The 26645-nt window shown below is 37.3% G+C and overlaps 1 protein-coding gene across 3 annotated transcripts in view; it reads right to left on the bottom strand.

Annotated features, from left to right (window-relative positions):
• Nucleotides 1–1549: 1549 nt before the first annotated feature.
• Nucleotides 1550–26645, bottom strand: part of CHIC1 (cysteine rich hydrophobic domain 1) — a 74582-nt gene continuing 49486 nt past the window's right edge. The window contains exons 4-6 of one of the 3 annotated variants that reach the window (XM_023734690.1): nt 7067–7123; nt 6743–6802; nt 1550–3775 (exon numbers count right to left, since the gene is read on the bottom strand). In XM_023734690.1, coding sequence (XP_023590458.1) covers nt 3773–3775; nt 6743–6802; nt 7067–7123 — 120 coding nt within the window. In that variant the 3' untranslated portion in view covers nt 1550–3772. Of the gene's footprint in view, nt 3776–4981; nt 5353–6742; nt 6803–7066; nt 7124–26645 lie in introns of those variants that run through there. The other 2 variants (XM_023734689.1, XM_004380159.2) reach the window with 2 other exon arrangements.

Genomic DNA, 26645 nt, shown 5'->3' with positions numbered 1-26645 from the left:
GAATGCCATACCACTTTCCTTTCCACCTATTATCAATTTTTTCCAATAGATCTTTTTGAGGGTGTGGAACTTGATAACACACTGAAGCAGATGCTGGATAGGCTATGAAACTTATCACATAAATGTCAAAGTGAGTCCTCCCATATCTCCATTGTTGTCACAGCTATAACTCTTGCCAGGATACCAGCTGGTAGCTGCATAGTCAAATTCCACATAGACAAAGCCCATAGCCTACAGCCCTCAGTTCCTAAGGAAACTACATTCATTCTTATCACTATGGAGAGGCTGAAGTCTAGGAGGCATCAGGGTCTTTGAGTCTGTGTGATATGAATACACATCAGATAGCAGTCAGTTGGCAAATACTGAACTTTTACAAAGTGCAAAGCACTGTGTTTCCACCAAGGGTAGTAGATCTGAGAATAATCATTCTGATATTTCTCAGAGTAAAAATTTCCTAAGAATTCCTGGAATTATAGAATCTTAAGTGATCTGTACTTTTCTGTCAAGCTCTAGGTTCAACCCCATGATTTTATAGATGAAGATACTGAGAAGTAATTTAAGTGATGCCTGGACACAATATTAGATCATTTCCTCATATAGTATGAATTTGACATAGTCCACAGAAAATGGACCATATTCTCAGGTTGCCATCATCAAAATAAAAAGACCAGATCAGATCAGGAAAGAATAATTTGGGTCAAGATAAGGTTAATGAGGTGTGTGTGTGTTTATTCTTCAATTAATTTTAGTCATGTAATACATGAATGGGTATTAGCAAAACTTATTTCTTTTCTGTGGAAAATTTCCCAACAGTTCACCATTTAAAGGAGTCTGAACAATGTGACAACTGTTGAAAAAAAAAAATTTTAAGAAGAAATTTATAGGCACAAGAGGACCTGACTGAATTTGAGCATCTTATAAATGAATTAGCAGAAAGTATTTCCATTATGTGAAACTGTGCACAATTTCTATATCCTCCTAGGTCAAATAGTAAATCTAATGAAATAGTGTTTTGGGACTTTATGTTCAAGTAGTGAAATTTTATTTAAGTGGAGGTTTACTTTGTAAAGAAAATAAAAACGTTAATGATTTTTTTAAAGCTCTCATACATTTGAAAAAACCCTATTTGTTCAAAGGCTTACAAATGTCATTGAATTTTACTTAAATTATGAAACAATAAGAAAAGACTTATTAAAAATGGTAGAATATTAAAACAAATATTAATTCAGTTTGATTGCTCAGTGTTTACAGGTCATAATAATATGAATAGTATGTGCAATACTTAAGTGGGTCTTAATAGGGCTTCAAAGACCATCATCCTTCCAATTTTTACTAGTACTGAGTGATGTTGTTGTTAGGTGCCGTCAATTCGATTTTGACTCACAGCGACCCCATGTGACACAGTAGAGCTGTCCCATAGGGTTTTCTAGACTGTAATCTTTACAGGAGCAGATCGTCAAGTATTTTCTCCCATGGAGCCACTGGGTGGGTTCAAACCACAGATCTTTTGGTTAGCAGCTGAGTGCTAATATATCACGTGACTGGGGGAAAACAAGGAAACAGGCTTTAATTAAAAATAAAAGAATTATAATAAGCTAGTGAAATACTGTTTTAGCTACTTGAAAAGGATGATTTTAAATCTAATAATATACTAATTTATTCACTCAGCTTCCTTCAGTATAATATCTTTGTTCAAAAACGACAAGGCACTTTTCCATCTACTTCTAAAACCTGTTGCCATCAAGTCGATTCCAACTTCCAGCAGCTCTATAAGACAGAGTAGAACTATCCCATAGGGTTACCAAGGAGTGGCTGGTAGATTCAAACCACCGACCTTTTGGTTAGCAGCCGAGCTCTTAACCTACTTCTAAAGTTTGACTATAATGGTCTGTTTCCTAAGTTAACACAGAGGGTAAACAAAACCCAAACCACTTGCCATAGAGTCAATTCTGACTCATGGCAACCCCGTGTGTGCCAGAGCAGAACTGTGCTCCATAGGGTTTTCAATGGCTGTGATCTTTTGGAAGTAGATCACCAGGGCTTTCTTCTGAGGTGCCTCTGGGCAGATTCAAACTGCCAATCTTTCAGTTAGTAGCTGAACACTTAACCGTCTGTGCCACCCAGGGACTCCAACATAGAGTGTAGAAGGGAATACAGAGTAGAGGACATGTCTAGGATGAAGTTAATAAATCTGTAAATGACTTACCCATATTTGTTATTAATACTGCACATGCTATTGGCCTTCTGGAGAAAACAAGCTTAAAAATGACCAGTTGGGTCAATATATTAATCCAGAATCTTGGGCCAAATGAGAAGCATTAGAACATAAATTGTAAATAAGAAGAGAAACTCAGACTGGAATGAAGATGAAGTGGCACACATCAGGAATTATAGTCCTTATTCACTGGAGCCTAAACCACCACTATAAAGGTGAACCTGAAAAGAGTTAGTTAGAGCCTGTTCTATTTTATCCACAATTTAGGTGTTTAAAAGGGCAATGGGGTTGGAGACACAAAGAGGAACGTTAGAGAACACTTTTAACTTATAATTTCGAAGCCTTGTGAGATTTATATACTTTGGCAAATACATGTTATTTAATCTGGAAATTACCACAGCAGATTTCATAAAGGAATATTCTGTGACAAAGAAATTCAAAATTACTTTCTTCAATCTGAAAACAATTTTCACAAAAATATTTTACTAACCTGATGGAAAAATTTAAGTATGTTCTATCCTTAGGATAAAAAAAAAAGGCTTCAAGGGGGAGAATTAATTACCACAGTGTGTTCTGTCATTTCAGCATTTGCTGCTGCCAATTTTATTTAAGGAATACAAATCCCCAAATGCACTCCAAAATATCCAACTGGTAATCAGCTCCCTCCAAGGAAAAATAGTTTGAAAAAGCAGTCATGTAATAGAGAAAAAAGAAAATTGAGTGTTTTCTGGGTGGTTCAAGAAAATAACATGAACCAACTAATATAATGAACAATAAAATAATATTTAAGAGTGATTAGAGTTCGTTTTAAAATTAAGTTTACATATGCTGTCAAATGGTTTGTATGACAAATACTATTGTTACTTGAATCATACTCTGTCACCTCTAGATGCACTCTATTCTTGTCTCAATATTTGTTTAATGGAAACAATTCACCGCTTCCCGCTGTTCTTCGAGCAAAAACCAAGTGTGATTTATATATGGCAGAAAAAGTTACTATGACCACCACATGACCAAATTCTAAGTTTACAGGAAAAAATGAGATTTTAATGGTTGACAAAGTAATAATTCTACCAGTGATAACAGAAATTTTGTATTATGCTGGAAATCAATATTGATAATAAAATATCACAGTCTGAAGCATAGATCTGATGCTATCAGCTAGGACACAAACCACAGATACAATTTTTCCCTGATCTTAGCTGTAAAACAAGATACTTGGTGTGCATTTCAAAGGTTTCCATCCTGTCTATAAAAATACACCTTCAATTTTATAGCAGGTAGACACATGATATTTGCAGCTATAAACAATATATTAAGAGAGATTTTGGGTGGCTGGGTGGCATAGGAAAAATAGTGTTGTACAGAGGAAGGTGGAAAAGTTTTTTTGCAATTATAATCACATATCAAATAGTGCCTCTTTTTCCCCTCTTCTTTTACTGGTCAAGGACTGTGGATTCCAAATTAGGCATACATTTTTAAAGTAGCTTAAAAAATCCTGACCTTGTTTGAAGAAATGATTGTTCTCTTCACTGGGATGAATACTGCCCAAAAAGTTTACTAAAAGAAATAAAAGTAAGATGACAAATAAAATATTATTCAGTCCCAGATACTTTTAATTTATTTTTAGCACTACGATTTACAAATAATGCCTACATACAGGCATATATTTGCATGTGAATTAACATGATATAAAACTTTAATTACATTAAAATTTTAAATACTAGAAGAATAAGGGTGAGGTGCTCTCACTCATCTTAACTGTGAAGAGAAATACCCACATACCACTGAAATGGACACGTGTGGTAAATTTATAAAGTAAAAATACTTTTGTCTAAACACTTGTCTTCCCGCTTTCCTTAATAATAGCCAAATGTTTAAAAGAGATCCACAAAAAGGGGATTTAGAATATTTTGTCAATTATGAATAAGCCACTATATCTTCTTTAGGTGCAGCTTCTCAATTAGCTCTATTTCCCAAAATAGAATATCAGAATTCCGAAGGGGGTTAGCAGTGGCTTTCGTGGGGGTCTAGGCACTTCCTAGGACATCTAAAATCTCCAAATACTCCTTAAAGGGCATAACTGTGTATATTTTCAAATGGGAAAAAGGATACATAAGGCTAAATAAATGAAGGGTGGTGAAGCTGTGAAATATATCAGATGCCAAAGGAATTCTTTTGGACGTAGGAGTGGGGGACAAAATGAGGATTATTGAATTAAATGCAAAAAAAGGGGTTCTTGGTTTCAGGTGCAATGCAGAATATCTGAGATAAAAATTTCAATTTTAATCCACTTGTTACAAAGGGCAAACCTGCCCTACACCTGACATTTTTAACATACTTATTATGGCTTTGCCATAAAATGGCATGTTAACAGCCTATACATTCAAAAGGATGCTTGCAAACATCGTTCATATTAAAATCTATGCAGAATTGTTGGCAATACATTAAAAGTAATATTACATTCTGTAAACCATGGCATACATATTTTTACATTATGCAAAGAGACAATATTTACAAGTCTTTAGATGTTTAAATATTTTACCATTAACATAAGTGATAATTTAGCAAAGTGCAGGACAAAAGCAGTGCTATTATTTGAATGTCCTTTAAAAGCAGATTAGAGCAAAAACATTTCTAAAACCTACTAAAAGCTTATTTAAATGTACCCAGTAAGGGATTACAGAGCATAAGTAGCCTAGAAAAATAATGCATAATTAGAAATAGTATGAAAATTAAAAGGCAGCATGCTAGAACAAGTTTTTTTTTTTAAACATCAGCACTGATGTTTCATATTTAATGGCAACTATATATATATGCATATATATGTATATATATGTATATGTGTGTGTCAGTGTATATTTATTTAAAAATTAAGAGTGCAAAACACAAGCCTCATTTAACATAAAAAAGATGTGCAAATTTTCTTCTTAAACCAACACAAACAAAAGAGCAAGGAGAATATTCTACCATTATAAAGAATAATTTGAACAGAGCAAAAAGAGACTATCTTCATTCCAAAATCATCTACAAGGCACTAAGGGTAGGAAATGACAGGTAACACAGAAGTGACTGAATAAAATTCCTCAGTCAGGACGGAATATGGGATATTTTGGTAAGAATTCTATTAGTATTACCTGTAAAATAAAAAGAAACAAGAATATATTGACAAAACAATTTTCATTTAATATAATGTATGCATAACCTAGAAAGTCTATAATTATTTCTCACAGGACTACATTTTGATCCTATGCTATAAAGTAAGTGAAATATATGAAACAGAATTATATGAAGAACTTACCACAAATTATTTTTAGATTGGAAATTAAATTTGGCAAACATAACCACTTACTGTAGCTAATAGTTTTTATTGCCTGATTTACAGTAAGTATTTGTTTAAGTTCAGAAAAGCAAACACTATTACATTATTATGACCTCCCTTATTTTTAGCAAAGGGATTAAAACTGTGCTAAACAGATATGAAAAGATACTTTTATCTATATTACATCTATAATATTGTATCAATTAAAGTAGCTGGTATTGGTTGAGTATTACTACCTTTTACAAGTTATTTGTGAAAAATAATAAAGTGTCCAAATGGGTTGATTACAACATTTTAATGATAGAGAGGTTTGGAAATACAATAATAAAAACTTAATATATTATTTTTGAAGGTTTTATCAATAGTGGATTTTAGATTTGTGGTCACTTGTGGTTTTTTCCCAAAACTATTCAAAGGAGAGAGAGAAGATGCAAACAGAATGTTTTATTATTAAATATATACTGCATGTCAGCAACATGAGCTTGGATAAATTTAATATTCTTTTGAATATTAATGATGCTGAACTTATCACACTGAATATATGTGAATCTATGTTTTATGACTAAGATCACATAAAAACCAAACCAAACTAATTGCAATCAATTCGATTCCAACTCATAGCGACCCTATAGGACAGAGTAGAACTGCCCTATAGGGTTTCCAAGGAGTGCCTGGTGGATTCAAACTGTAGACCTTTTGGTTAGCAGCCGAACTCTTAACTGCTATGCCACCAGGGTTTCTGATCACATAGCCTCCAGTAAAACATTTAGAACCTAGTTACTTCACTCAAAGTTAAAAATCAGACAAGAAAAAAAGGCAGAAGTATGAAATGAATGCAGAAATCCAAAGTCAATTCATATTTTATGCAAGTTTTTACAAGATTATATTTTGTTCAACAGTAGCTATTCCCATCACCATATGCTAAGGTTTGCTCCTGTGTTAAAAGGACACTAAGGTAGTGAGATGTTTTTCATCTGAGCTTATTAGCTGAGACTTTTCTAAGATCTAAAGCATTGCTAGCTTTCAAGATATTTTATGTTGGCTACAAATTTAAAGAAGGTGGAAATCTCTAGGTTCCAACTGACAAAAGTTCAGGCTGAGGAGAAAAAAATGTAGAAAGAAAATCTTAAAAATGATATATCAAACAAAATATTACATTTAGAATGGAATCTAAATAATATAACGAAAAACAGCTGCATACTTACATACTCCATCATATTGCTAGTTTCACATTTCCTTTTAGTCAACTTCCAGTGCAAAGCAAGCTAAGAAAGGAAAATGTATAAAGTATTTTGATATCAAGTTATACTAATTACAACTTCTACATCTGAATAAGTCACTGAAAACAATCCAGGAATAAACGATACAAAACATAACATTTAAAAATCCTTGATAAAAATATATATTAAAAAGTATTAGTTCTCTAATCCATTCCTTTGCTGGCTAGAAAAATTTCCATTTAGTACTTGTTTTTTCAATTTAAAATGCAAATATATAAATGGGGCACTTATTTGCTTAAACTTTCTTACCTTGTGATATAATCTGTTATTTTCCCATTCTAATAACTTCTGAATTGATCTTCTGGTCTAAGAGAAAGGATCACACTTGTTACAAGATGAGTTGAGGAGCTATATAAACTGTATATCTATATGTTTTTTTGCTTACTTGTAAGATCACATTATTTTTTCCTCTTGTTTTTCTATTAGAAATCAGAAAAAAGTAATCTAAGAAAAGAAAATGCCTAAATAGGAGCAAGAGATTGTATAATCATTATAGTCACAAGATTATGTATATACATATATGTATACATATGTATGAGGAGCCCTGGTGGTGCAGTGGTTAACAGCTTGGCTGCTAACCAAAAGGTTGGCAGTTCAAATTCACCAGCTGCTCCTTGGAAACCCTATAGGGCATTCTACTCTGTCCTATAAGGTCGCTATCAGTCGGAATCGACTCGATGGCAGTGGGTTTGGGTTTTTGGTTTTTTATAAACCCCATTGCCATGGAATCGATTCCGGCTCATAGCAACTCTATATGTATATGTACAAAGAGAGAGAGAGTTCCTGGATGGCTCAAATGGTTAAGCGCTCGACTACTAGCCAAAAGGTTGGTGGTTCAAACCAATCCAGAGGTGCCTCAAAAGACAGGCCTGGTGACCTGCTTCCAAAAGGTCACAGTCTTGAAAACATGGAGCACACTTCTACTCTGACACACGTGGGGCTGTCCACGAGTCTGAACTGACTTGACGGCAACTAACAACAACAACATACAATATATGTTAGGGATTTTTAAGAAAACATTTTATTGTGTTTTGATGAAAGTTTACACAGTAAATTAGGTTCTCATTTAACAATTTCTATATATACTGTTCAGTGACATTGGTTGCATTTTTCACAATGTGTCAACATTGTCATTATTCCCATTCTGGTTGTTCTGTTTCCATTAATCTAGCTTCCATGTCCACACTTATGTTCTCATTTTTGGTCTAGGGTAAATGTTTACCATTTGGTTTCATTTAGATGATTATTTAGAGAAGCACGGTACTCACAGGTGGTATTATTTATTTTATGAGCCAATCTGTCATTTGGCTGAAAGGTGACCTCCGGGAGTGGTTTGAATTCCACGTTTAAAGGGTATCCCAGGGCGATAGTCTCGGGAGTTCCTCTAGTCTCTACCGGTCCAGTAAATCTGGCCATTTTTTAGGAATTTGAGTTTTGTTCTACATTATTCTCCTATTCCATCTGGGACTATCTATTGTGTCCCTGGTCAGAGTGGTCAGTAGTGGTAGCTGGGCACCATCTAGTTCTGGTCTCAAGATGGTGAGGTCGTTGTTCATGTAGACTATTAGTCCTGTAGACTAGTTTCTTCTTTGAGTCTCTGCTTTCCTTCTTTCTCTTTTGTTCCAGATGAGTAGAGAACAATAATTGTATCTTAGATGGCCACTTGTAAGCTTTAAGACCCTAGACCAAACTAGGATATAGAACATTACCTTTATGAACTACATTGTGCCAAGTGACTGAGTTACCCCATGAGACTATGGTCCTAAGCCCTCAAACCCAATAACCCAATCCCGTGAGGTGTTTGGTTATGTCTAGGAAGTACCCATAACTGTGCACATTATGTGCTTTATTTTATATATGAATATATATGCAGCACTCATGAACACATATATATGTATAGATATATATATATACACGTGATTGCAGATACATCTATACATGCACATCTGTATATTCATATGTGCCTTCCTATACATATATATGCATAAGTATCTATCAATGTAACCACACATTTTTTTTAGTATTATTACTGTTGTTGCAAAGTTATATATATTATAGCATTTACAAAATTGTCCCTTATTCTTGTGTACTTCTTAGTGTGATGATTTACCTTGGTCAAGTTGTGCTGACTTCAACCTTATTCAGCATTGCCTTTCCCATCACCAAAACTAACAAGTGTCTACTGTGTAGAAAGTGAACATGTTAGAGATGCTTATATATGCTTTTCAAAACAAAATACGTACAAATTATTCTGTGTCATGAGTCTAGTCGCTGGACTACTGTGAAAATCTTAACACTACTGCAAATTTGAAATAGTAGTCTATTTAAGGATCTAACCTAGATTTTCACATATCTTTTCATAGGATTACATTTTCAATAAATATCTAATATGCCAAGTTAATCTGATTCCTCAGAAAATCCTATTAGCGTTCCTAGCATATCTGGCATATAGTGATCAGTCAAGGTCTACAGGTTGAATAAAGTACGCCAACATATATCAGAATTTCCACTGAAAAGAATACATTAAGAACAGTCAATGAGAAAAACCTTTGAAAACATTAAAATAAAATATTATTATGCATTTTCAATTCTCATTGGAAGAGTTTCACAAGGTTTCTGATAAACAGTGTTGATAGGCATTGTTAAATTTGAAAACTACTTCCTAAAATTGAAATTATTTACGAACTGGGTAGACCATACCTGAAATGATTTCCAAAGCACTAACATAAGAAACTATTCTACCTTTTCAACTATGTAAGTCAACAATCAATGGCAACTGAATCCAAAATAAGCAGTTATATGGGTTAATTTACAGTTAATGATGCCAGCTAGGTATTTTTAGCATATCCTAGGGCCACTGTATTTGACAGAATCTCTCTGAACAATATCAGATGATAACAAATGGATTGAATTAGTAATTAAAAATCTTTCCACAAAGAAACGCCTGGGTCCCTATGGCTTCAATGGCAAATTCTACTATACATTTAAAGAGAAAAAATACCAATCCTTCACAAATTCTTACAAAAAATAGAGGAGGGAACATTTCCTATCTCATTCAAGGAGGATAATATTACTCTGATACCAAAGCCAGAAAAAGAAAGACATCACAAGAAAACTAAAGATCAATATTCCTCATGAATATAAGCACAAAAATCCTCAAGAAAATGCTAGCAAACTGAATCTAGCAACATATGAAAAGGAGCATATATCATGACAAAGTGGGATTTATCCCAGGAACATGAAAATAAATTAAGATAATATATTACACTAATAAAGGACAAAAACCTCATAATCATCTTAGTAGACACAGAAAAAGCACTGGACAAATCCAATTCTCACTCATGATAAAAAAAACCTCCAAAATACTAGGAATAGAAGGTGTTATGGATTGAATTGTGTACCCCAAAAAGATACGCTGAAATTCTTTACCTCTGTACTTGTGAACTTGACTGTGTGGAAATAGGGTCTTTTTTTTTGAAGATGTTATCAGTTAGATTCACACGCACTCATAATGGAGTAGGGTGGGTCTCAATCCCATCTGAGTGGTTTCTTATTAAAGGGGAAAACAGAACAAAGAGAGAAACGCAGGGAGAAGACACCATGTGAAGATGCTTCTGCAAGCCAAGGAAGGCCAAGAATTGCTGGCAGTCACCAGATGCTAGAAGAGAGACATGGAACAATTCCTCTCTCAGAGCCCTCAGAAGAAATCAACATGGCTGATACTCTGATCTGGACTTCTCGCCTCCAAAACTGTGAGAGAATGATTTCTTTTTCTTTAAAATCACCCATTTTGTGGTATTTTGTTACAGCTCCCCTAGGAAACTAAAGCAGAAAGGAGCTTCCTAAAACTGATAAAGGGCATCTATGAAAAACCTACAGCTAACATCACATTTAATGAAAACCAGAAAAACCAAACCCATTGCCAAAGAGTTGATTCTGACTCATAGCAACCCTATAGGACAGAGCAGAACTGCCCCATAGGGTTTCCAAGGCTGCAATCTTTTACAGAACCAGACTGCCACATCTTTCTCTTGTGGAGCGGCTGGTGGTTTTGAACTGCTGACCTTTTGGTAAGCAGCTGAGTGCTTAACCAGTGCAACACCAGGGCTCCCTATTTTTAATGAAGAGAGACTAAAAGCTTCCCTGTAAGACTGAGAACAAGACAAGGATGTCTCCTACCATCACTTTTATTCAACATTGTACTGGACGTTGTAGCCAGGGCAATTAGACAAGAAAAATAAACAAAAGACATCCAGATTGGAAAGGAAAAACTAAAATTCTTCATTCGCAGATGACATAATCTTGTATATAAAAACCCTAACAATTGTTCTATAGCATCTTTGAACAAAATGTTAAGTAATGGTAGCTGGGCACTATCCAGTTCGTCTAGTTTCATGGCAAAGGAGGCAGTTGTTCATGAAGGCAATTATCCATGCATTCCATTTCCTCTTTTTATTCCTGTAGTCACTTCTATAAGTATTTGACAGAATTCCCCAGTGATCTTGTCCATAACTTTTTCTTTGTTGGGAGGTTTTTGATTATTGATCCAATCTCTTCACTTGTTATGGACTTGCTGAGATCCACTATTTCTTCTTGAGTCAGGGTAGGAAGTTTCTGTGTTTTAAGAAATTTGTCCCTTTCCTTTAAGTTGTCTAATTTGTTGGCATACAACTGTTGACAGTATTCCCTTATAATCCTTTTAATTCTGTAGGATCAGTTGTAATGTCCCCACTTTAATTTCTAGTTTTAGATATTTGCATCTTTTCTTTTTCTTTGTTAGTCTAGCCAAAGATCTGTCAATTTTATTGATCTTTTAAAAAAAACCAACTGATCTTTGACCTTGTCCAGACATTTCCTTTAACAGAGAAAATTTCCTCCTGTATGTACACCTTCAAGTTACTGTCTGGTATCCTTACTTTTCCTTTTGGAGAATTCCCTTTAGCATTACTTGTAGGGCCAGCCTCATGGTAACAAATTCCCTTAGTTTTTGTTTATCTGGGAATGTCTTAATTTCACCCTCATTTTTGACAACAATTTTGCTGGACATAGTATTCCTGGCCGACAGTTCTTTTTTTTCAGTACTTTAAATATGTCATCCCACTGCCTTCTTGCCTACATGGTTTCTAAAGAGAAACTGGCACTTAATCTTACTGAGGACCCCTTGTATGTGATGAGGGAGATCGACTTGATGGCAACAAGTTTGGTTTTGGTGTATGTGATGCTTCACTTCTCTCATGCTGCTCTCAGTATTTTCTGTTTGTCCTTGTTTTTTTGAGAATTTGATTATAATATGCCTCGGTGTTACTCTTTTTTGATTTATTCCACTTGGAGTTTGCTGAGATTTTCGGATGTGTAAGTTCCCATCTTTCATCATATTGGGAAGTTCTCAGCCACTATTTCTTCAAAAAATGTGTTCCTTTCTCTTCTCCTGGGATTCCCATAATTGATATATTATTCTGCTCGATGGTGCCCCACAGATCTCTTAGGCTTTGTTCATTTTTCTTCTCTTTTTTTCTCAAACCAAATAATCCCAATGGCCCTGTCTTTGACTTCATTAATTCTTTTGTCTGCCAATTCAAATCTGCTGCTGAGCCCTTGCAGAAAATTGTTTACTTCTGTTATTGTAGTCTCCAGCTCCAGTATTTATTTTTACAATTTCTCTTTATTGAAATTCTTGTTTTGTTCTTGTATTGTTTTCCTGTATTGTTTAGTTCTTTTCCCATGTTTTCCTTTAATGCTTTGAGAATGCTTAATACTGTTGTTTTAAAGTCTTTGTCAGGTGATTCTGTTATCTGATCTTCCCTGGGGACTGTTTTTACTCCCTTATTTTGGTCTTTTGCATAAGCCATCCTTTCCTGTCTCTTCATATTGCTTTGTGATTGTGTGCTGTAATTGGAACATTAATGCATTTTACTGTGGTAAATGGAGATTCAATTCTTTCTCTTCTGTAGGGTTTGCTCTTTATTAATGCTGTTATTTTCATTTTAAATTATTGAAAGTTGTAGTTCTTTGCCTCCACTCCAGACTCCCCATCTAGGTGCACCTGCTATTCTCCCTTCCCAATTTAGTCCACCCTGCCCAGGTGTGCCAGCCATCACTGTTTCACCTCTAGGTACCCAGAGTGGAGATGTTGGCCATGTTACTTCAGCACCAAACACTATGGCTTGTAGCATGTGGCATGGTTATCTCCCAACCAGATATTGGGTATGCTACTTGCAACTTATGCCTCAGGGCATTGTCAAAAAGAAAAGAATAGGTATCAAACAAAGGAGGCTCCAGCTGGGTATTATACCAATAGAGGCAGAGCATCCATAAGCTTAATAGGGAGATAAGGGTAAGAGAATATATTACTCTGGCACCAGATTTCCTTCCCCAAGGATGCTGACCATGTCCCTCCAGCACCTGCCTCCTCGTTTGGGATTACTAGCTTTCTTTGTTTGCTCACCACAAATCTGCCCCGCTATGAGCGCTGGTTGTACAACTCTTGCAGTAGGTCCCCACTCAGGGATTGCAGCTGTCAACAGACACACTGCAGAGTCCTCTCCTGGGAGTGTGGGCTGGGCTACATCAGTCTCAGAGTCCCACCCTGGAAGCAGCTGTTGCCACTTTACCATATTTCCTCACTTTCCATGAACCCGTCTGAACTGTGCTCACCTAATTGCTTATTCCCAAGACCCCCAGTAACTCCAGCTCGCACTATCCTCACCTAGTTTCTCTGCCCCAGGTCCTTCTGTCCAGATATTTCAGCCTAGACAGTGGCCCCCCTGCTGCTCTCCATCCTGTGCCTGACCACTTACTCACTGTGGTCTCTGTTGCGCCCACTGCACCACTCTTTACCAGGACTCATAGGAATTCATACCTGGGTTGTGCTCACAGAGCTTTTCTGTCCCAAATCTGCCCACTCAGGTGCCTCTGCCCATGCTGCACCCTTCACACCTCTCTGTCCCAGGTCTGCCTGTTCATGCACTGTGTTGTTCTCATAGGAAACTCCCACCTGAGTTGTGCTCACTGGACCTCTGTGTCCTAGATTACCCCGAGCAGGTGTCTTGGGCCATGCTGTTCCCTCCGTGCCTTTCTCCTGGTCTGCCTGTTCATGTGCTACAGCCTGCACCATGCCTGCCATGCTGTTTTTTCCTGGGAATCATGGGAACTCCCACCTATGTTGTGATCACCAAGCCACCCTGTGCCAGGTCTGATGTCCATTGTGTTCCCTATGCTTCTCCAGTCCTGGGCCCCCTGCCCAAGAGCACCAGCTGAAGCCACCCCAAGATGGCTGTACTGAGTCAGGGAGTGGGGTAGGGAGAGGACACACCACGAATCTCCACTCTCTCAATGTCTGTATGATACTTTTTTTGTGATTCAGTATCCACTTTGTCCCTCCACTCCTTTAATTGCTGTCCAGAGTTCCAAGATTACCAATTTAATTTGTTTTTGCTTGTTTTCTTCTGGATTTGTTGTAGGGGGACAAGAGAGTGAGACTGCTTATGCTGCCATGTTGCTCTGCCCTCCAACAAATCAATCTTAAAAAATGACCAAGTTGGAGAATTACACTTCCTGATTTCAAAACTTAATATGAAACTGCGGTAATCAAGCCAATGCGGTACTGGCATAAGGACAGAAATATAGAGCAATAAAACAGAAATGAGAGCCTACAGAAAAGCCATTATATTTATGGTCAACTGATTTTTGACAAAGGTGTCAAGAAAATCACATGGAAAAGAAATAGTGTTTATAACAAATGATGCTGGGACAATTGTATATCCATATGAAAAATGAGGAACTCAGTCCCCACTTCACACCATACGCAAAAAATAATTCAAAATGGATCAGAGAGACCTAAGCATAAGAGGTAAAAGTATAAAACACGTAGAAGGAAACATAGATATAGGACTAAATTCTTGTGATACTGGGTTAGGTGAAGCCCTCTTAAACAGAACCCTGAAAGCAGAAGTTAAAAAAAAAAAAAGATAAATCCAACTTAATTAAAATTTAAAACATTTGTCCTTCAAAGACACCATTAAGAAAGTGAAGACCATTCCAGAATGGCCATGGGAGGAGCTGGAAGAAACCTCTTCCCTGGAGAGACAACTATTAAGCTGAACAATATTAGCAAAGATCATTCAACGACTTCAGAGATTGGATCAAAGGGCAAAATTGAGAGGCATTTATTTATTCAACAAAATCTACGGAAACCAGGTAAGAACAGTGGGAGGTTTTGGTATTGGAGCGAGGGAACACACCCATCCCATTTCTGCCTTGTGGAAGAACTGTTTCAGCAGGCTTGGGAACTAAGTGGCAGTTCCTATCTCCCCCAGATTCCTGGAGTGGAACAGCTATTCTGGGTGGTTCCTGCAGATGGTAAACATAGCCAGAACTCATTTTCCACAGCTCTGTGCTACAGAAGGCCTACATCAAGTGGGTCATGGTAACTGGGGAGCACCTATTTCCAACTTCTTCTACATGGGAGGATACAGGAAGGGAAACTGTTTTAACAGTGCAGTTACCCTTTCTGGCACATATCTGTGTTGCAGGAGAGCTACTCTAATTGGTCTGACAGTTGAGAGGCAGTACCTATTTCTCCCAGACTGCTATGGCAGACTTATTCTAGATAGATTTGACAATTAGTGAATACCAGCAGATCCCATCCTCCCTGGTTCTGGGCTGCATAGGGTCCATATTGGGCCCTGGATGTGGTCATAGGACAGCAACAGTTCCAGTCTTCCCCTCCAACAGCTCCTGCTCTATATTCCCCATCCCATGCCAAGTCTGCACCATAGCACAGGAATTTTTCTCAAGGGAGGATTAGAACACAACTCAAAGTCTGGCAACCCCTTGCTCCTCCCAAAGGGCTCAACTTAAATTGGATCAGATTATGTAACAACTTATGCCTCAGGGGCATTGTCAAAAACAAAAGAGGAATGAATAGATATCAAATAATGGAGGCTCCAGCTGGGTATGATACCAACAGAGGCAGACCATCCATAAGCTTAATAGGGAGGTCAGGGTAAGAGACAGTCAATGAAAGCCCAGTCAATAAATAGCCTTCACTGAACTAATCCATATAAGCCATTAGACAAATAAACAAGAATAAGCTCTGGTTGTGGGAAGGGGTGGTAGTAGATCTGAATACAAAGTTGCTACAATACATTATTTAAACTGTCCAGTTTTAAACAAAAAATTAGGATACATTAAAACAAACAGTAAAGTATGACTCATATGCAAGAAAATAAACAGGCAATAAAATCTTCCTTTGAGTGGGCCCAGATGTTGAACTTAGCAGACAAAAAATTCAAAGCAGCTATTATAAGTATGTTTAAGTCCAAAGGAAAACATGTTTAAAGAACTAAAAAAAGGTATAATGACAATGTCTCATTAAATAGAGAATATGAACAAGAGACAGAAATTATAGAAATGAACCAAATGGAAATTCTGGAGTTGAAAAGTACAACAACAAATGAAAAATTCACTAGAAGTCCTCAACAGTAGATTTGAGCTGGTAGAAAAAATAATCAGTGAACTTGAGGGCAGATCAATAGAGATTATGTAATCTGAAGAACAGAGAAAAAAGAATGAAGGAAATTGAACAGAGGTTCAAAGAAATGCTACACATTTAAGTAGGTAAACCAACATATGTGCAATGGGAGAGCCAGAAAAAGAGGAGAGCAAGAAAGAAACAGAAAAAAATAATTGATGAAATAATGGCTGAAAACCTCCCAAATTTAATGAAAAATCTTTATCTAGGCATCCAAGAAACTGAAGGAACTCCAAGTAGAATAACCATAAGGAAACCTACACAAGACACATCATAGCAAAAACTTTGAAAGCCAAAGATAAATAGAAAATGTTGAAATCAACAAGGCGAAAATGCCTCATCATGTACAAAACCAAAACCAAACCAAACCCGTTGCTGTTGAGTTGATTCCAACTTATAGCGACCCTACAGGACAGAGTAGAACTGCTCCATAAGGTTTCCAAGGAGTGGTTGGTGGATTCAACTGCTGACCTTCTGGTTAGCAGCCTGAGCTCTTAACCACTGTGCCACCAGGGCTCCCATCATGTACAAGGAAACCAAAAATAAGATTAACAGCTTGACTTCCTATCAGAAACAATGGAGGACTGAAGACAGTGAGATAAGATATTGAAAGTGTTAAAAGAAAAAAAAATACTGTCAATCAAGACTCTTATATGCATCAAAATTAATTTTCAAAACAGAAGGTGAAATAAAGATGTCCCCAGATAAACAAAAACTTACAGCATCCGTTGGTAGCAGATCAGCCTTATAAGAAATACTAAATAAAGTTCTACAGGCTAAAAACAAGTGACACCAGATACTAATTTGAATCCACATGGAAACATCCCCAAAACTCTAAGAAGCTGAACAAATTCCAAGCAGGATAAACTCAGATATTCATACTGAGACTAATTATAATCAAGCTGTTGAAAGAAAAAGACAAAGTGAATCTTGAAAGCAGCAAGACAGCAACTCATAAGATATAAGGGATCCTCAATAAGATTAACAGTCTATTTCTTATCAGAAACCATGGAGACCAGCAGGCAGTAGGATAATATACTTGAAGTGCTAAAAGAAAAAAAAATATTGTCAAACAAGAATTCAATATCTAGCAAAACTATTGGAGAGATTTAAAACATTTCCATATAAACAAGGGTTGAGGGAGTTCATTGCTATTAGAATTGAACTCCAAGAAATACTAAAGGGAGTCCTTCAGGTTGATATGAAAGGACACTAGACAATACCTTGAAGCCAAACTACAAAATAAAGAACACTGGTAAAAGTAACCACATAGGTAAATAAAAAGCCAGTATTGTAGTATTTTTGGTTTGCAACTCCTCTTTTATACCTATATGCATTAAAAGACAAATGCACAAAACAGTAATTATAAATCTACGTTAATGGGCACAAAATGTACAAAGATGTAATTCTGACATTAATAATATAAACAAGAAAGGACAAAGATATAGAAGAGCAGAGTTGTATACTATAGAAGCTAAACCTCCCCCAAAACCAAACCCATTGCTGTCTAGTTGATTCCAACTCATAGTGACCCTACAGGACAGAGTAGAACTGCCTCATAGGGTTTCCAAGGAGTGGCTGGTGGATTCGAACTGCTGACCTTTAGGTTAGCAGCCATAGCTCTTAACCACTGTGCCACCAGGGCTCCTAACTTAGTATTAATTCAAACTGGGATATTCTAAGTTTAGATGTTAATTGTAACCCCCAGGGCAACAAATTAAAAAATAACTGAAATATATAGAGAAAAGGGACCAAGAAGGCAAATGGTACACTACAAAAACTCAATTAAGCACAAAAGAAAGCAGTAAGGGAAAAAAAAAGACATATAGAAAACAAACAGCAAAATGGCAAAGGTAGGCCTTACTCATCGGTAATTAAATGAAAACAGACTAAACTTTCAATTAAAGGAAGATTTTCAGAATAAATTTTAAAAAAGATCCATCTATAGGCAGTATAGATGAAAATCACTTGAGATTGAAAGACACAAACAGGTTGAAAGTAAAAGGATGGTGTCATAATAAGAGTCCTCTAGAGAAACAAAACCAGTAAGACATAGATAGATAGACAGATATACATATACATATATGTATATCCATTTATTTTGAGGAATAATCCATTTATTTTGAGGGATTGTGGGAGGCTGGCAAGTCCAATATGTGTATCCAAGTCAGGCAACAGGCTGGAGATGCCTGCAGTCTTGTCCCCAAATCCACAGGTTAGGTGACAGGAAGAGAAAAGAATTCTGGGAACATGTCTATTTATACTCTGGAGGCACAATACACCCTAGTAAAAAACCCCTTTTTCACTCTTAAGGTCTTCAACTGATTAGTTGAGGCTTACCCATATTATGGAAGGTAATCTGCTTTGCTTAAGGTCAACTGATTTATTCACATGTAGCTACTTTGTAACAGCAACTAGACTAGTGCTTGACCAAACAACTGGGCACCGCAGCCTAGCCAAGTTGACACATAAAATTAACCATCATAGTCCACTTCCTGTCAACCTGGCACCCATACGTATCTCCTTAAACCATACTTAATCTCAAAATAAAGACAATAACAAATACATACTTCAGCCTAACATGATGCAACTATCCTGCATACAACTGAAAATGCACTAACCCATTCCTTAAAGAATGCAAAGTAAACAATCTTATGTTTTATGATAAGTAATGAGATAAGCTATGGAAAAAAGAAATATATTTGCTATATATGTATATACACACAAACGTATTCATAATAAGAGAAGGAAGAAATACTCATTACAATTCCAATCCTCGTTTCTGCAACTGGTCATGTGGTCATAGCTGGTATTTAAAACTACCTCCTTCCACTACTCATACCATATTCCCTTTATCCTCAGCAACTGCCTCAGTTGATCATGGTTCTTTGCCTGATGCGGAGACCCAACTTTCATTCCTGAAGGGTCTGGGCTATTCGTAGTCTTGCCTGAACTGGGTTGTTGTAGTTTTCTATAGACTTTAATCACAAGGCATGGTAGTACTGAGAGATGCTGTAAGGTATCTTACGTATTTCTTTAACTTCATTGTATAATAACAGTCTAATGGTAATCAGGATCAACTGCACCAGCAAGTAAAGCAACTCCTTTCTTTGATTGTTGGTTCAGAGGCATGAGGAGCACAAAATGGCCAGGTGGCATTCTTAACTTTCAGTTTAATTGAATCATGTTGTGTCTTCTGGTGGAAGCATTCCTCCCTTAGGAACTAAGACTTCTAGACCAGCAGATCATAGGATCATGGGGACAGAAAGCAAAAAAAAAAAAAAAAAAAAGTCTATGGATCACTAGGGTAATAGACAATGGGCCACTCCCATTTCTATCGCTTGATTCCTGGACCCATGAATTCTGGCTAAGGGAGAAACAGCACCATATATTGGATGCTGACTTAAAGCATATACAGCCTCCTGGAGAACACTGCCCCAGCCCTGCAAGGTACTGCCACCTAGCTGGTAACGTAATTGAGTTTTCAAAAGGCCATTCCACCATCCTATCAATGCTAGCTGCTTCAGGATGATGGGGAACATGGCAAGACCAGCAAATTCCATCAGCCCACTGCCATAATTTGCCGTGAAGCAAGTTCCTTGATCAGAAGCCATACTGTGTGGAATACCATGAAGGTGGATAAGGCATTCTGTAAGTCCATGGGTGGTAGTTTTGGCAGAAGCACTGTATGCAGTGAAGGTGAATTCATACTGAAAATAAGTGTCTATCACACTAAGAACAAAATGCTGCCCTTTCCATGATGTAAGCAGTCCAATGTAATCAACCTACTACCAGATTACTAACTAATCATCCTGCAGAATGGTGCCATACTGGGGACTCAGTGCTGGTCTCTGCAGCTGGCAGATTGGCCACTCAGCAGTGACTGTAGCCAGGTCATCCTTGGTGAGTGGAAGTCCATGTTGCTGAGCCCATGCATAACTTCCATCCCTGAAACTACAGCCACTTTGTTTGTAAGCCCATTGGGCAATGACAGGAGTGTCTGGGGAAAAAGGCTGACTGATATAGACAGAACACACCATCCTATCCACTTGATTATATAAATCCTCCTCTGCCGAGGTCATCCTTTGGTGAGCATTCACGTAAGGCACAAATATCTACACTTCTTTGGTCCTTTCAGAGACGTTTACCCATATGCCTCTTCCCTACACCTCCCTGTCACCAATTTTCCAGTCATCTTCCTTTCAAGTCCCTGACCATCCAGCCAAACCACTGGCCACAGCCCATGAATCAGTATACAATTGCACATCTGGCCATCTCTCCTTCCACGCAAAACGAACAACTAGGTGCACTGCTCAAAATTCTGGCCACTGGAAGGAATTCCCTTCACCATTGTCCTTTAGGGAGGTCTCAGAAAAAGGCTGTAAACTAGGCATGAGTTTTCTCTTCCTCAGTCAACTGATTGTAAGGAACTCCACAGGAGGCCACAGGTGCAGACTGGAAGAAGGAAGGTAACAGGACAGGAGTGGAGACCACGGGCATTTGGGCCACTTCCTCATGTAACTTACCTGTGCCTTTAGGTCCTGCTCAAGCCTGATCTCATATATACCACTTCTATTTAATAATGAAGTGCTGCTGTGCATGTCTGACTTTATGACTCTGTAGGTCAGACAACACCCAGTTCATGATGAGCAGTTCATGCCACCTTGTGACTTGGTGGCTCACGATTAAGCATTCAGGTTCTACTAAGGCCCCGTAACAAGCCAAAAGCTGTTTCTCAAAAGGAGAGTAGTTATCTGCAGAGGATGGCAGGGCTTTGCTCCAAAACCTTAAGGGTCTGTGCTGTGATCTGCCAATAAGGGCCTTCCAAAGACTCCAAACAGCATCTCTATCTGCCACTGGTACTTCAATCACCATTGGATTAGCTGGATCATATGGCCCAAGTGGCAGAGTGGCTTACATGGCAGCCTGAACCTGTTGCAGAGCCTTCTCTTGTTCTGGGTTCCACTCAAAACTAGCAGCTTTTTGAGTCACTTGATAAACAGGCTGGAGTAAAAAACTCAAATGAGGGATATGTTGTCTTCAAAAACCAGAGGCCCAACAGGGATTGTACCTCCTTTTTACTTGTAGGAGGGGCCGGATGCAACAACTTATCCTTCACTTTAGAAGGACTATCTCAATACCACTGGACCTCTAGAAATTTCACTGAGGTGGAAGATGCCTGAATTTTTGTGGGATTAATTTCCCACCCTCTAGCACACAAATGTCTTACCAGTAAGTCTAGAGTCATTGATACCTCTTCCTTACTTGGTCCAGTCAGCATAATGTCATCAATGTAACAAACCAGCATGATGTCTTGTGGAAGGGAAAGGCAATCAATGTCCCTGCACCCACCTAGCCACGTGTGCCATCCCCGCCCCTTCTTGATGGGCTGTGCCACACTGCTTGACTAGAGAGCCACCAGCACACAGCCTCTCTGGGTCATTTTCTTTCTTTTCAGCTTCTTTCTCTCTTCCTTCCTCCTTCCTTTCCTTTCTCTGCCCACATAGGCCCATGTGCCATCCCTGCCCTTTCTTGACAGGCTGTGCCACTCCGCTCAGCTAGGGAGCCACTGGCACAAGGCCTTGTGGGGTCTGCCCTGTCCTCACCCACAAAATCCTAATGAGTGTCCATTTTACTTTCTTTGCCTTCCTTTTTTGCTTCTGTTTCTCTCTTTTCTTTCACGCACATAGTTCCACACATCACATCCTCTCCCTTCCCCTCTGCCTATCTGCATCGCGTCTTGTGCACCTGAGCGGCACCGATGCGGACCACTGGACTCTGCTCTGTACTGTCCCCCTGTCCCACCCTGTTGGCTGCGGTATGTGCCACCAACGACCCATCACCACCCTTCCCCTCCGCTGGATCGTCCCTGCTGCACCATAGCTGAGCAACCAGCCCTGCCTATCTGGACAAGGTGGTGAGAACCATCGTGCCCAAAGACGAGCAAGCAACAAAGCACAACCAGGTCTCCTTCCTAGACGTAACCAAATAAAACAAAAAGCAGGACAAAATAAACAAAAACAATATTAATAAATGAAGAAAATAATTCCTGAAGGTCCTGAAGACAACAGACAATATCAAAACATAAAAAACACAGGACAGTATGGCTCCAGAAAGCGACCAAAATAAAACATGAAATGACGTTCCGATAGAAGAAAAGGCACCAGAAATACCTGACAGAGAATTCAAAACTCTAATATTAACAGTTCTCCAAGAGATGAAAGAAAACACAGACAAAAACAAAGAAAGAAAAACTAGACAAAATCATGGAAAATACAGACAAAATCAGGGAAAACACAAAGCAATGGAAGAATTCAGGAAAATAATGCAAGAACAAAATGCCAAAATAAATTCACAACTAGAAATCATACAAGAACAACAATTAGAAATCCAAAAGATAAACAACAAGATTTCAGAAATGGACAGTATCACAGAAGGGCTGAGGAGCTGGTTTGAAATGATGGAAGACAGGATCAGCAAAATTGAAGACAAACACTTGGATACCACTTTGTTTGAGGAAAAATCAGAGAAAAGAATGAAGAAAAATGAAAAAACCCTGAGAATGATATGGGATACAATCAAAAGCAAAAATCTGCCTGTGAATGGAGTTCCAGAGCAGGGGTAGAAAATGGAAAACACAGAGGATCACTGAAGATTTGTTAACAGAAAACTTCCCTAATATCATGAAAGACGAAAAGCCTATCATTCAAGAAGCTCAATGAACCCCATATAGGATAGACCCCAAAAGAAAATCACGAAGACATGATAATCACACTGGTTAAAACCAAAGACAAACAAAGAATCCTGAGAGCAGGGTGAGAAAAACAAAAAGTCACATACAAAGGGGAAACAAAAGACCAAGCTCTGATTACTCAGCAGAAACCATGCAGGCAAGAATGCAATGGGATGACATATAAAAAACTTGAAAGAAAAAAAAATGCCAAACCAGAATCATATATCCTGCAAAACTCTCACTGAAATATGATGGAGAAATTAGGACATTTTCAGATAAAAAGAAATTAAGGGAATATGTAAAAACAAAACAAAACTTACAAGAATTATTAAAGGGAGTCCTTCAGTTAGAGAACCAACGAAATCAGACAACTACCTGAATCTAGGACACAGGACAGCATCAGCCAGATACCAACCTGGGTAATGAACTCTCAAGGACAAAATAAAACTAAAAGATTTACAACAGGGAACCAGGGAGGTCAATTTGTAAATGACAGCAATTTCAGAACAATAAAAGAGGGAATAAACGACATAGGGATAGAACTTTCAAATGGAGAAGAAGTCAAGGCAATATCAAGTAATAGAAGACAGATTTAAACTTAGGAAGATAGGGGTAAATTTCAAGGTAACCACAAAGAAAGTTCACGAACCTACTCATCAAAATAAAGAAGAAAAACATAGTCTCAGTAAACACAAAATCTACAAAAACAAAATAAATGGAAAAAAAAAAAATCCACAGACAAAAGAAATTCCACACAGCAGAATAAGAGGAACAAAGAAAATGTCAGCACTGCAAAAAAGCACTACAAAATGACAGCAATAAACTCACACCTATTAATAATCACACTGCACGTAAACAGATAGTGACAGGATGGATAAAAAAACAGGACCCATCGATATGCTGTCTACAAGACACACAACTTAGAAACACAAACACAAATATATTACAAATCAAACGAAAAAAAGAAAAATCAAGCAAACAGCAACCAAAAAGGAGCACAAGTGGCAATACCAGTATCAGATAAAACAGACTTTAAAACAAAATCCACCATAAAGACAAAGAAGGACACTATATAATGATTAAAGGGACAATACACCATGAGGATATAACCATAATAAATATATAAGCACCCAGTGACAGGGCTCCAAAATACATAAAACAAACCCTAACAACACTGAAAAGAGAAATTGACAGTTCCACAATAATAGTAGGAGACTTCAATACACCACTCTTGGTAAGGGATAGAACATCTAGAAACAAACTCAACAAAGATACAGAAGATCTAAAAGCCACAAACAACCAACTTGACCACACAGACATATACAGAACACTCCACCCAAAAGCTGCAAAGTACATATTCTTTTCCAATGCACATGGAACGTTCTTCAGAATAGACCACATCTTAGGCTACAAAGCAACTCTCAACAAAATCTAAAACACTGAGATAATACAAAGCATCTTCTCTGATCACAATGCCATAAAAGTAGAAATTAATAACAGGAAGAGCAAGGAAAAATATCAAATATATGGAAACCGAATACCATCTTGCTTAAAAATCACTGGGTAATAGAAGAAATCAAGAATGGAATAAAAAAAAATCATAGAATCAAACAAGAATGAAAACACATCATACCAAAATCTTTGGAACACGCAACAGCAGTGCTCAGAGTCAATTTATAGCAATAGATGCGCACATCAGAAAAGAAGAGACAAAAATCAAAACATTAGCTATAAAACTTGAAAAAGTAGAAAGAGAACAGCAAAATAAGTCCACAGCCACCAGAAGAAAGGAAATAATAAAAATCAGAGCAGAAACAAATAAAATATAGAAAAACAACAGAAAGAATCAACAAAATCAAAAGCTGGTTCTTTGAAAGGATCAACTAAATCAACAAATCACTGGCTAAACTGACAAAAGAAAAACAGGAGAGGATGCAAATAACCCAAATGAGAAATGAAACAGGGGACATTACAACAGACCCAACTGAAATAAAAAGGATCAAAACAGAGTACTATGAAAAACTATACTCCGACACATTTGAAAACCTAGAGGAAATGGACAAATATCTAGAAAAACACTATCTAACTAAACTAACAAAAACTGAGGGCGAAATCTGAACACACACATAACAAGAGAAGAGAATGAAAAGGTAATTAAAAAACTCCCAACAACAATAAAAAAAATGCCCTGGCCCATATGGCTTCACTGGAGAATTCTACCAAACATTCTGAGAAGAACTTGCATGAGTACTACTCAAAATATTTCAGAACATAGAAAAGGAAGCCAGCATAACCCTGATACCAAAACCAGGTAAAGACATCACAAAAAAAAGAAAATTACAGACCTATATCTCTCATGAATATAGATGCAAAAATTCTCAACAAAATTCTAGCGAACAGAATTCAGCATCATATTAAAAAAATAACATACCCCGACCAAATGGGATTCATACCAGGTCTGCGAGGATGGTTCAACATTAGAAAATCAATCAACATAATCCACCACATAAATAAAAGAATCACATGACCATCTCAATCAATGCAGAAAAGGCATTTGATAAAGTCCAACACCCATTCCTGATAAAAACTCTCAATAAAATAGGTATAGATGGGAAATTCCTCAACATAATAAAGGGCATTTATGCAAAACCAACAGCCAACCTTATTCTTAATGGAGACAGGCTGAAAACATTCCCCTTGAGAACAGGAACAAGGCAAGGATGCCCTTTATTACCACTCCTATTTAACATTGTGCTGGAAATCCTAGCTAGAGCAATAAGGCAAGACAAAGAAATAAAGGGCATCCAAATTGGTAAGGAAGATGTAAAACAGTCCCTATCTGCAAATGATATAATACTATACATAGAGAACCCAAAAGACTCCTCAAGAAAATGACTGGAACTAATAGAAAGATTCAGCAGAATAGCAGGATACAAGATCAACATACAAAAATCATTTGGATTCCTATACACCAATAAAGAGAACTAACAAAAGGAAATCGGGAAAACAATACCATTTATAATAGCCCCTAAAGAAATAAAATATTTAGGAATAAATCTAACCAGGAACATAAAAGAGCTATACAAAGAAAACTATAAAACATTACTGCAAGAAACCAAAACAGATCTACATAAATGGAAAAACATACCATGCTCTGGATACACGAACTCGGTATTTTACAAATGTCAATTCTACCCGAAGCAATCTACAAATACAATGTAATCCCAATCCAAATACCAACAGCATTCTTTAACGAGATGGAAAAACTAATCATTAACTTTATATGGAAAGGAAAGGGGCCCCAGATAAGTAAAGCACTATTGAAGAAGAAGAATAAAGTAGGAGGACCGGCACTACCTGACCTCAGAACCTACTATACAGGTACGGTAGCCAAATGTCTTAGGCTGGGTTCTCTAGAGGAGCAAAATGAGTAAATCGTATATATACATCCACACACACACGCGCGCATACACACACACACACATATATATACTCATATATTCATATATATACACATACATATATATATATGAAAAGAGAGAGATTTATTTCAAGGAAATGGC

This window comes from Trichechus manatus, unplaced genomic scaffold, assembly GCF_000243295.1.
Source record: "Trichechus manatus latirostris isolate Lorelei unplaced genomic scaffold, TriManLat1.0 scaffold00070, whole genome shotgun sequence".
Taxonomy (NCBI): Eukaryota; Metazoa; Chordata; class Mammalia; order Sirenia; family Trichechidae; genus Trichechus; species Trichechus manatus.
The sequence above is the reverse complement of the archived record's forward strand: the minus strand, read 5'-3'. Positions and strand labels throughout refer to the sequence as shown.